General features: G+C 32.4%; 2 protein-coding genes across 3 annotated transcripts in view; both read right to left on the reverse strand.

Moving 5' to 3' along the window:
- Positions 1 to 1,345: 1,345 nt before the first annotated feature.
- LOC143203930 (alpha-ketoglutarate-dependent dioxygenase alkB homolog 4) lies at positions 1,346 to 2,845 on the reverse strand. Its single transcript, XM_076416260.1, has one exon. It carries the CDS (start codon positions 2,770 to 2,772, stop codon positions 1,816 to 1,818), a length of 957 nt encoding a protein of 318 aa, XP_076272375.1. The 5' UTR covers positions 2,773 to 2,845; the 3' UTR covers positions 1,346 to 1,815.
- A 2,304-nt stretch (positions 2,846 to 5,149) lies between these two features.
- LOC143203932 (peptide transporter family 1) overlaps positions 5,150 to 12,398 on the reverse strand; it is a 100,751-nt gene continuing 93,502 nt past the window's right edge. For both annotated transcript variants that reach the window (XM_076416262.1, XM_076416263.1), the window contains 7 exons: positions 10,681 to 10,917; positions 10,381 to 10,625; positions 7,544 to 7,625; positions 7,006 to 7,148; positions 5,745 to 5,919; positions 5,443 to 5,685; positions 5,150 to 5,380 (listed from right to left, as the gene is read on the reverse strand). In XM_076416262.1, coding sequence (XP_076272377.1) covers positions 5,195 to 5,380; positions 5,443 to 5,685; positions 5,745 to 5,919; positions 7,006 to 7,148; positions 7,544 to 7,625; positions 10,381 to 10,625; positions 10,681 to 10,917 — 1,311 coding nt within the window. In that variant the 3' untranslated portion in view covers positions 5,150 to 5,194. The remainder of the gene's footprint in view (positions 5,381 to 5,442; positions 5,686 to 5,744; positions 5,920 to 7,005; positions 7,149 to 7,543; positions 7,626 to 10,380; positions 10,626 to 10,680; positions 10,918 to 12,398) is intronic.

The following is a 12,398-nucleotide window of genomic DNA, read 5'->3' on the forward strand; positions in this document are numbered from 1 at the left end:
TTACATTGTTACTAGTCGTTTCCGACTAACCTACAATTTGTCAATTGTTTGTTATGATAACTTAAATCTAGGTATATAACTAGAAGTACCCATCGGCCCATCTCAGTCTCTGGTTAAATAATGTTTATATATGTCAATGCTATATTTTTTATTATATGCACCTCACTACACAAGATCAGATGGTTTGATTCTATTGAGTTTGTGTATTGTTCTGGTGGTATCCAAAAGCTGTAATACTTCGATATTCTCATGAGAATGGAGTCTTTCCTCATGCCCCTTGCAATTCTCTTGATTTCTTGACTGACTGTGGGTATCTGAAGGTCTCGATGTAGGTAATCGGTCTTATAGTATTTGAGTGCGCCCACAATACCTCTCAAGATTTTGTTCTGAAAATTTTGTATTTTCTTTATGTTATTCTTTGCAGAACATCCCCGTAATTGAACTCCGTATGTCCATATTGGTTTCAGTATTTCCTTATATAATAATAATTTATTATGTAGTGATGATTGTGATTTTCTTCCAATTAGCCAGTACATTTTCCTATATTTCCATTCCAGTTCTTTTCTTTTCTTTTTTATATGTTGCTTCCAGTGAAGTTTTGCATCAAAATATTTAGCGTTGTTGCTATATGGAATGATAATATTATTTAGTATTATTGGTGCTTGTACTGTCCAATTATTTAGATTGTCACTTGCCTTCTGTAATTTTCGTGAGGCTTCTTCACTATTGTCTCCTATACAGCTACAATCGCACTATCACCAGCAAATGTAGGGCGGAATATTCTTCATTTGTAGTATATCACAAATATAGAGTAACTAAAGCATTGACCCCAGTACACTTCCTTGTAGTACATCTGCTTTAGCTTCTTTTATTTTAGAGTAAGCTTCTTCTTGTTTGACTCTAAACATTCTGGTTGTAATGTACGATTTTAATAGTTCGGTGTGTTGTTTTGCTAACATTTTCTGTAGTTTATGAACAAGGCCTTCATATCAAACCTTATCGAATGCTTGTGCTAACTCTAAGAATATAGCTGAGCATACTTTTTTACTTTCGTAGGCTTTTCAATTTAATATTAAACTATATTATAAAAAGCTTTCTGCAAACCACTATAATATACAAACGATCAATAGGAAGCTATAATTCGGCTTTATATTTAGCCAATATTTTTGTAATTTGAGGAAAATTAAATATGTTTATACTTGATATCAAAAGATTTTGAAATTATCCCATATTTTAACACATATACTTTATTTAAATCTCATTAAAAATTTTATGAAAGTTTCAATACTCCAGTAGAAATCAAAGCTTTACTGTAAAAGTTATATTGAAAAAATAAAACAATATATTCATTAAATACATTTATTAATTAATAAACATTTTTAACATATTACGATTATTTACATATATATAAATTCTTTTTAATATATTTATTAATAAACAGTTAAAAATCTATACAAAATAAAGGTTTTCCGTTTAGTTATCATTAAAATAATTTCTTATGGGATTTAAGATTATTCAATGACTGAATCCAAGTTTTTATGGGTCTACGATTCATGATTCCAACTGGGTCGATAGGTACAAAAACTTGCTTGTTAGATACTATATAATGAAAGAAGTTTAATAAAACTTAGGATATTGATGCTGATTTAAGTACTACTACATATTTAAATATTACCTGATTTGTAACAAGCAACTTCAGACATTAAAAAGATAAAACTGAAGAAATATAAGAGCCAGAAAATCTTCATTTTAACTTCACTTTATCAATAGTACAAATGAAAATGACCAAGTCATCATATGTATTCTATTTATAGCTTAGGTAGATGGGTATTCACAGTCTGTTTCAAAGAAATGTTTAGCTTTTTGAATCACTGGTTTTCCTTCTTCATAAAATTCCCCTCCTTCAAGATACGGAGGTGTAAATTCTCGGTATGCCAGGCACACTCTTCTTTCAGTAATATCTTCTCTCAACACTCTATGTTCATAATTATATCTGGCATTACCATACATTACTATTAATGAGTTCCGCGGCATAGGTACTCGGATTATTGGATACACTGTTTCTGGTTTTATAAAATCCACATGGAAACTATCCCAATTATCGGTATTTATGATAAATTTACCATTGTGGTCTAATATGCGCCTATATGTAGATACTAAATCAATATTATATTTATCAGGTTTTTGATTAAAAGTCAATGTCAACACAGAGTCACTTAAAAGATTTACAGTCACCACCCTTTCACCCCAAATCCAACAATCGTCAACATGAGGATCGATGGAAGCTCCTTTTTTTGGGTCATACTCCAATGAACATTGTTCGATTGTCTGGAAACCTTCCATGATTGGGACGCTTAAAAATTTGTCTTGAATAAACTTTGTACAGAACGGGAATCCCGAGAAATTCCCCATTCGTAACTTTCGTTTCCTGAAATTACATTTTGGGCCATAATTCTGTTTCCTTCGTCCACTTTGAGACAAGTCCCAAGGAATACGATCTATTGATTCAATTAAGTCGTCATGTTCTTCGTTAGATAGGAATTCCAGATGAACATAAACACCAGGACATTTTATTGGCTGTCCTTCATGGTTCGGATGTTTTTTATATAAGTTCATATCCCAGCCCGGAAAACAAAGATTACAATACGGACAGAACACATAGGTACTAGCATTCGGATCCAAAACATAAACATCTTGGAGGATCTGGAAATCCGCTTCACAGATCAGACAAGTTCTACGCCCTTTGCAGCCACAAGGCCGTGGTTTATCCATATTTTACAAAAATATAAAATAAATAAATATATTGTATAAACATAGATTATCTGTCAATCGTATATAATTATAAACCAAACACATAGATGGCGCTCAAACAGTAGTTTTAATGATCATTATTATCGATAGTTATAAGAAATATCGATTATGCTTTAAACATTTGATAGTAGTAACTGAGATATTAATATCCAAATCGATAAGTCCTGATAAAATATGTGGGATTTTAGAAAGCAAAAAACAAAAGCTACTATTTTCTACAAATGAATATTGAGCACTAGTAATATTTATAGTCGATATTAAACCTCCGTAATGTTTTGTTTTACCAGGTCGGTTGTTACCGCCCACTAGTGAGAGGCACCGGAAGCTCACTAGTTCAAGTGAAGATAACTGTAAAGAAATTCTTTTAAATATCTTATACACAGTGTGTTTTTTAGTATTGGTTGAGGATATCCGGAATTGTCAAATTATTTCTCAAAATATAGTGATTCCCTCATAACCTAAAGAAAAAATGAAAGAAATAGAATAAAATATTAATTACATTGAGACTGAAGAAAACTATATTTTCAATTCTCTATAAAGACTATATTAAGCTCCATTTCAACAGTTAAATATTAAAATTCCCGGTAATAGTCAACATTTAGTTTAATAATAACATATCTTAAGCCTAAAAATATTTTATTATGTCCTTTACTTTAAAGTTATTAAATGAAAAGATGTCTTAATAAAATCTTAATTATAATAAAATATGTTCTAAAAGTATTTTGTTTCATTACGTACCTTTCAAATTTATGAAATATGTATTTTGTAGATGGGGACATCTATGCAATTTCGCTTGAACTAACCTACTATTTTACAGATATCCGCAAACCAGGTCCAGTTCAAATTACAGAAACCTGTATAAGGGCCAAATCGAATTTCAACTGAATAACACTAGATGGCGCCACGCTCAATGCATAAACCATTCAAACATATAGATGTGCAGTTAAACAAATATTTTTATAAATCATCAGAACATCTAGATGAAAAAATAAATATTTTTCTCTAAAAATTCTATTGAAATCCGTTGATTGTGTTGAAATTTTCTGATTTTTATTAGGAATATAGAAGTGTAGGGGAGGTATTTTATTTCATCCTCCGAATATACAATTCTTGACTTTGAGGTGAAGGCAATTTTTAAATTTGACGAAGAGCTGAAAACGTAAACAAAAGCACCTTTTCGCTCTCGTATGCTACTGATACAGATTTAATTTTTCTTCAAACTTTGCAGGTATTATTTATCAAAATCTTCCGTCGAGATTTTCAGATTTTCATTAGGAACATAGAAGTATAGAGGAGGTATTTTTGATATCTACTCCGGGGTAGATAGATTCATTACATTTTTACAAAAGGTAAATTAAAATTGATGTCAAGGCTGAAAATGTAAACAAATTAATCTCCTCCCATTCGTATGCTCCTGATACATGATTATATTTTTCGGGTAAAAATTTCGTCGACAACATAAAATGATTTTGTAGAAAATTCTCAGATTTTCATTAGGAACATAGAAGTATCGAGGAGGTATTTTTGATATCTACTGCGTGGTAGATAGATTCATTATATTTTTACAAAAGGTAAATTAAAATTGGTGTCAAGGCTGAAAATGTAAACAAATTAATCTCCTCGCATTCGTATGCTCCTGATACATGATTATATTTTTCGAGTAAAAATATTGTCGACAACATAAAATGATTTTGTAGAAATTCTCAGATTTTCATTAGGAACATAGAAGTATCGAGGAGGTATTGTTTCCACCTACTCCGTGTAAATGGATTCTTGACTTTTAGGTGAAGGAAATTTTATATTTAACGAGGAGCTGATAACGTAAACAAAATCATCTCCTCGCTCTCGTATGCTCCTGATACCGATTTAATTTTTCCCTAAAATTCAGTCATATTACTTTATTTTGACAAAGTTCTATGAATTTTTGATGACGGTAGAATAAAATTGATTATCGAATATAGACATAAATAAAGTCAGCTATTTCTGAAGATACTTTTCGTTTTTTAGCTTAAATCATAAAATCAAGTTTTGTTAAAATTGTTGTAGATATAAAACTTAAATTTTCTTAAATTTTTTTATTTAAGCATGCTGATATGGCGAAGGTGCTGGGTATACGGATTGTGTATTAATTTTCCAGATTACAGAAACCTGTAATGGTCTGTGCTAGTTCTAGTATATTTGGTTAGATGGCGAACGGAGATATACTTTTTTGAATCCACTGTAGATGTCGCTGACAAATTTTCAGACTTTAATCAACTAGATTTTTAATGTACTTTTTTGGTACATTGTATTTTTTTTTTATGTAAAGGAAATGGGAGAGGAAATTTAAACATCAAAATTTAAAATAATATAATTTATTAACAATAACTATTAATAGGATATATCACTGCTTAAGAGCCGGATTATCTATGCCGTTGAGTTTCCCATTTTCTTGCGTGGTATTAAGTTCATCGGACTCGCTACTGGATTCCTGGTCGTCATTGGTGACGTACTTGTAACGGATGGCCAGCCACATGAATACCAGCATATCCACCAACATCAATCCCGTGTATAAGAAGAAATCGTTTGACTGAAATGGAAAATAAAACGACGCTCTTTATATTTGGTTAAGAATTCTTGTTGATTAAGTACCTGTTTTTCGAATATTTTTGCTGATTCGATAAGGACGATTATCAGGTTGCCGAATGCGGTGGTGAGCAGGAACAGGGCTTGCAATACGGACTTCATGGTGGACGGCGCTTGCGAATACGAAAACTCCAGGCCGGTGATGGAGAACATGATCTCTGCAGCGGTAATAACGAAATACTGAGGTAGCAGCCACAGAATGTGAACGCTATTTGGTTTGGTGATAGTCCTCACCTTCACATCATTGTTCTTGAAACAAATATGTTATTTTGGTTCTGCAGCCGTTGTTATCCAAAAATTCCTCCTACCTTATCGATGGTTATAGTGTAAGTGCCTCCCAAGTCCACATCAAATTGTGTGTCTCCGAGTTTATAACTACCAGTGTATGATAAGCTAGTTAAATTAAAGTTACCAGCTTCAATTTCTACGTTCTGCTTGGAATGCTGCAAGACAAATGAAGTGGATTGATCGTAGGCTAGAACCCTAAAATAGAATATATCATTGGGGAAAAATGATTACTAAACTATATGTTCTTCCAATATTATGGAAAAAATTGCAGGTTCATAAATATTTAACCTAGGGAAGAAGTTTTTACGTTTATGGTCATGATTTACCTACTTGATGTATTTCTTGGATTACATTTTTATGATCAATTATGGCGAAGGTGCCTGGATGATGTTAATGTCTTTCTGGTAGAAATACTCTTAATAAATTTTATGTAAAATCTTTGTTAAGCTGCATAAAAATGTTTTGTGTTAGTTAACTTTGAGAGTTTTCAATTGATATGTTAGATTTTTTTTTCTTTTTTTTAGAAAATAGATTTTGTGTCCGTTACAAGCTGTACATGTTCATTTGATATGTTCACGCATATAAGGGAAGATTACGCCGAAAACAATTCATAAAAATAAATAATAATAAATCATGGGAATTTCTAGATTGGAGTAGTAAAAAAATATTGTTGAATAATGAGTTGAAATTGAAAATATTTTGTAGTTTCTGTCTTAAAACAAAAATTTGATGTGCCTATAAGAAAGATCGTTACATCCAAATTCTTAGATTTGTTTTAAGTTTATACAATATTTGAGGAGGGATTGTTTGATTCCTATTCGATATAGAACATTGAAGTTTATGTTGCTTCCTAATGGCCCATAATGGGTGCTAATGGCCCATAATATAGGGAGTTATGCAATTTTAACTCTTGTTATGTTCCTGGAGTGAAGTTTCATGGAATTTAATGGTCATCTAATTTAAAGACATTATCAAATCACAGTATTATTTGTTGCTTTAGTTATGGTGAAGGTGCTGGTGATCAGTGCAATGTTATGCTTTTGGTTTTTCATAAGATCTACACAGGTGGTTTGATAAGTATTCAAGTTTTCACACAGTAGAAAAAACATTATATTGAAAATCAGAGAAAGTTAAAGGCGAATTTTAAATAAAAATTTTACTGAGTAGTAAAAAAAGTTTTTTAGTTATGCATTATTATAATTAGTTGAGTTTTAAATTAATTAATCAATGTCAATTTTTTTGTTCTGTTACTTATGAGAACTGTGTGGTTTTTATATTTACCTTATTAAAGGATATCCATCGTCACTTTTGTCTACATTATCAATATATGTTTGTCCTCCCTTTGATGTAAAAAATATTCCATAAGCAGTTTTCTGGGTAACAGCAAAATTAACTATAACATTGGAGTCAAACTGAAATTTCAGCTGCAAATAAAAAAATTAAAACGTTAGGGATGTATTATGTCCAGGAATTACTTTTTATCAGTATGTTAAATTGGTCGCGATTTTGACATTATAAGGTTCATATTCAAGAGTTTTTGATAAGAGTACTACTTCTTTTAATAAGAACTAGTGTACTACAAGCTGTTTAGTGAAATGTACTTTAGCATGTAGGAGGTACTCAATGATACTTTGAATAGACAAATAGTTTGAATAAACTGGAACAAGCAGACTAAGATTTCTTCTTGCAGGACAATGTTCTTGTTAAAACTTGATGACCGAATGAGATTAGTCAATAATTATTTATTTATTAGTGAATTTTGTATATGAGTGTATTCCAAATATAGAAATGTATTAATGTATTTGAAAAATTACCATACCTCCTCGTTATCAATCTTAAATGTTCCCATGAAATATCCTGAGTCAACTTGGTACTGGGTGTTATTATTGACGAAAGTAAACCTAAAAAAAATATTTGTAAACTCTATTAAAACTAGTTTAAACCTAAACCTAAAAACTAAATGTTATAATTGAAGATAATGGCGCAGCCACCATAATGTTAAAAAGTGTTATGTTTCAGTTCGCACTGTTGTTAGATTATTGAATTAAATTTATATATGGGGAATATCGTATATATAGACCGTTTCAGGTTTAAAAGTATATTAAGTTGATTGAATTAATTGAAATACATTTTTTTAAAATAATGTTATATGTATATATAGATATTTTGCTGCTTCCAATATTTCTATAGCATTCGTCACTGAGTGCTGACGTAATTCGCTCTTATTGGTGATCATGGCATATTGCTCTATCTTTAGGTAGTATTTAAGTGTAAAATAAATTATTTTAAAATAATTATATTAATTTTAGTTTTTTATTACTTGATATAGCAAGACTTACATGGAAGTCTCTCTCTCTCTCTCTCTCTCTCTCTCTCTCTCTCTTCAATGAATCTCCCTTTTTTATACATTTAGTAGTAGGAAACTAATTTAATTAGTTGCCTGTATGTATTTTATAAGCGATATCTATTGATGAAAATGCGAGGTCAATGTAAATAACTGTCAAACAATCCGACCTATTTGTTAAAATCGATGGTTTATATAGATTCCTCTATATAAAATAACAGTTGTTCTTTCGGTACTATTACGTTATTCAGTGTATAACGGCGTTAGCTGACTTGATTTGAAGAAGCTATACTTGCTGCTAAATTCGAAGCTACATAATTCGCATAGATGGAAGATATAGTACAAATAGAAAAAATCATGAATTATTAACAGTTAATTTGTAAACACTTTAAAGCAATGATAAATAATAAGATGTGTAACGATTAGTGTTATAAAATATGGGACTATATGACATTGCGCGATGAGAGTAAAGTGTTAGGCTCAAACGCCTACTCCATTTGAACTGATTAATAGACACATAGAGTGAGGTATAATGATCTATAGAATAAGTTATAATAGCCTTTAGTATAAGTTAGAATAGTCTGTAGAATATTTATTAGATTTAAATTACTGGATCTATCTTTTACGTGTCAGTACAATTATATTGTATGATGGAAATCATATTAAAATACTTTTTGCCCACAGGCAGATTATTGGAGTTCTAAGAGATTAATAAAAAAAATAAAATTATTTTCATTACTGTATTATTAGTGAAACAGAATTGCCTTAATAAATTGTGGTCGAATATCGACCACAGGGCAATCACTAGTTTTGATTAATACTTTTTAATTAATTAATTAATACTTTTTTTAAAGTGAATCACATTACATGCAGTACTTAATATAACTACGAAACATCGTGATAAGTGGTTCGAATAGTACGAGCAGAAATGAGGACGAAATGTCTACGAAATCATGACGTCACGCTATTCTAATTGGCGTTTTATGTAATACTCTCGACGTAGAACTATAGTCTGTTCAAAACAGTAGTGACACATCTGATTAATAAGTGTCTATCGAAAGTTGTAAATTCGTTTTAAAGTCAGAAAATGTTAGCCTTCTTATTTGGTTCTATTTAAAAAGAGATAGAATGCTGTTCGAACATATAACCGAAAGAGCCTATCTCTGTATATAGTTGATATGGGGTATTGCAAAGAATTATTGCAATAGACATTCAGGTCGGGGAGGATATTCAAACCAGAACCGTCTGGATTTACAGAAAGAGGCACTGTCGACCTTCGGTTTGTGTGAGCTCGATCAGACACATTGAAGAAGAAATTGATAAATGGTAGAATCTTGAGCAAGTTGTTGATAGATTGGAAATAAACAGCTTAGTTATAAACATGATTAGTGTTTCTGAAAGTGGCAATGATTGAATAAGACTTTAGGAATGTTGGTTTATGATTCAATGCTGACAATTATCAAGACAGGGTGATGAAAGAGGAAACAACTAAAGGTCAGTATACAGTTAATATACTTTAATTGTAGGAAATAGTATTATAGAGTGTGAAAGCTTTAAGAGCATGTGTGTTATTGTTCAGAACATACATGAACGCTTTGTTAAAATGTATGACTGTTTTGCAGATATGGCAAATGCATGAAGGAGAATGCAGTGATTAAATGTAGTTTTATCAAGAAAGATGTATACAGGTAGTAACAGGACAAACTAAAGAGAAATAAAATATAGTAATATTGCATCGAAAGAAACAAGAACTAAGCGTAAAACATAAATATGCTTTCTGATGAAAGTAAAATATATTACTCAGATATACAATTGTTAAATAGTTGGATCAAGCCGTTTCGGGGAAACCATTACATAAAAAAAGGGCCTAGAACTCTACAGATACTAGTGTGAACAACTTTAACCTATAAATTATTGTGGCTGTATAATTAATTGTTTTTTTAAGTTCATCGATATGCATCAGATGTACTATAATGGTAATATAAATTATACTACATAACATTTTTGTTTCATTATTTGATTTATATTAGAATTTTCTTATATGTTGCCAATTATATGAGCCAAAATGTACTAAAACTCAGAGTTGCTGCGGCAATATTGCGACGTTTTGACAGGTCGCGTGTGTCACTACTATTTTGAATAGACTATAAAATCGTTTGTAGCAACATAAGCAGTATTTAACCACTCTATGCTAAGTTCTACGCCGTTCGGGCAGATTTAGGTCCTTTTGATTGCTATGTGGATTATTTTCTCATAGACCTAATATTTTGAGTCGCTCAACATGAACTTATGAAGTAGTACTGGTAACTTACGAATCATGTGAATTTGATGTGTCGTATATCCGAACTTGGGCTTCACCAGCTTGGGGCAGCACGGGATAAGTTGATTCTAACGCCATTGAGACTCCAGCAGAAATGGCGAATGCGGCTGCCGCCAGGAACCCGCCGCAACACATCCTCTGCAGGGGCGTCTTCAGCAGGTGACATTTAGCTAATAGTGGATAGATCCAGTAAGTAAACAAGGGGATGAAAGCCAGAATCAGCAAGGGATTAACAACCTAAACAGTAACCTTAATTAATGGCGATGCCTGGAGTTTATTATGAGGTACCTACCTGCATCTGGTCCGGCAGAATTGTATAGAATCCCAGTGAACCATTCATTCTCACTGCTTGGAAGGTCCAGCCGGAACCTTGTTGGTCGTACAACGCCCAAAAGATGGGCAGGGGAATGTAAAGTACGAGGACCTTAAGTAGAGACTTGATGTCGTTGACTAGTTGGGATCCATACCTATCTTCGGACCTGTCCAGCCAGTGGTCTACCGAACGACCACTTCTATGGGTCAGTGCGTACTAAAAAAAACATAATGGGACAAAATTAGTCTATGTTATATAAAGTGTGAATGTAACAGGTCGATTGAAAAGTCCCCGGCCTGGCAGATAGATGGCGCTACTAGAGTTAAATTCATATGTTTTTTAGTTAGCCCTAATGCTCAAAAGATCACTGCCCTAGGCAAATAAACCGTCAAAAATTGTTATGCTAAGTTGAGTCGTGGTCAAATGAGCACCGAATACGAGGTATGCAAAAGACAGACGAAAACATTCAAAAATCCATAAAATGATTTTGAATGACTGTAAATTGAAATTGAATAAAATAGCAGACACTCTAAAGATATCAACTGAATTTGGGTATGAGAAAGCTCTGTGCAAAGTGGGTGCCGCGCGAGCTCACTTTTGACGAAAAATAACGACGAGTTGATTATTCGGAGCAGTGTTTGAAGATGATCAAGCGTAATTAACCCGAGTTTTTGCGTCGATATGTGACAATTGATGAAAAATGGCTCTATCATTTCATTCCGAAGTCCAATCGACAGTCATCCGAGTGGACTGCACACGATGAACCCGTTCTAAAACGTGGGAAAACGTAATAGTCGGCTGGCAAGGTTATGGCGTCTGCATTTTGGGATGCGCATGGAATAATTTTCATTGACTACATTGAAAAAGGAAGGAACATCAACAGCGACTATTACATAGCATTATTGGACCGTTTGAAGTACGAAATCGCCGAAAAACGACCGCATTTGAAGAAAAAGAAAGTGCTGCTTCACCAAGACAATGTACCATGTCATAAGTCAGTGGAAACGATAGTAAAAATCCATGAAGTGGGCTTCGAATTGCTTCCTCATTAATCGTATTCTCCAGACCTGTCCGCCAGCGACTATTTCCTGTTCTCAGATCTCAAAAGAATGATCGCTGAAAAGAAATTTTCGTCGAATGAAAAGGTGATCGCCGAAATTGAGGCCTATTTTGAAGTAAAGGACAAATCGTACTATAAAAATGGTACTGGAAAGTTGGAGGATCGCTAGAGTCACTGTATCACCTTTGATGGAAATTATGTTGAATAAAAAAAATAATTTTGCGAAATAAATGTGTTTTACTATGGTAGGCCGTGGACTTTTCAATTGACCTGTTAAATAACTGTTAAATTCCATGGCTTTGACATATTTCTACATAAAATTTCCATTTCCATTTACAGCTACTGATTTATTCAGTGTATAACACACGGGCTGAAAAGTTCCGGGCGAAACAAAGAAAACATGTTTTTTTTTTTGTTCAAAATCTGCTTTATTCATGAACATAATCTCCATCAAGAGCCACATAACCATTCCAGTGCCGCTCTAACATTTCAATATCACTTTTGTAGACTGATTTATCTTTTGCCTCAAAATGGAATTTTTTTGAGCTCTGCGAATAGTTAGTAGTCGATGGAAGCCAAATCTAGCGAATACGATTAATGTGAGATTAATTCAAAGTTCAATTCATGCAGTTTTGCT

The sequence above is a fragment of the Rhynchophorus ferrugineus genome, unplaced genomic scaffold, assembly GCF_030347505.1.
Source record: "Rhynchophorus ferrugineus isolate W39M unplaced genomic scaffold, kcgeb_rfMv2 rfM10, whole genome shotgun sequence".
NCBI lineage: Eukaryota > Metazoa > Arthropoda > Insecta > Coleoptera > Curculionidae > Rhynchophorus > Rhynchophorus ferrugineus.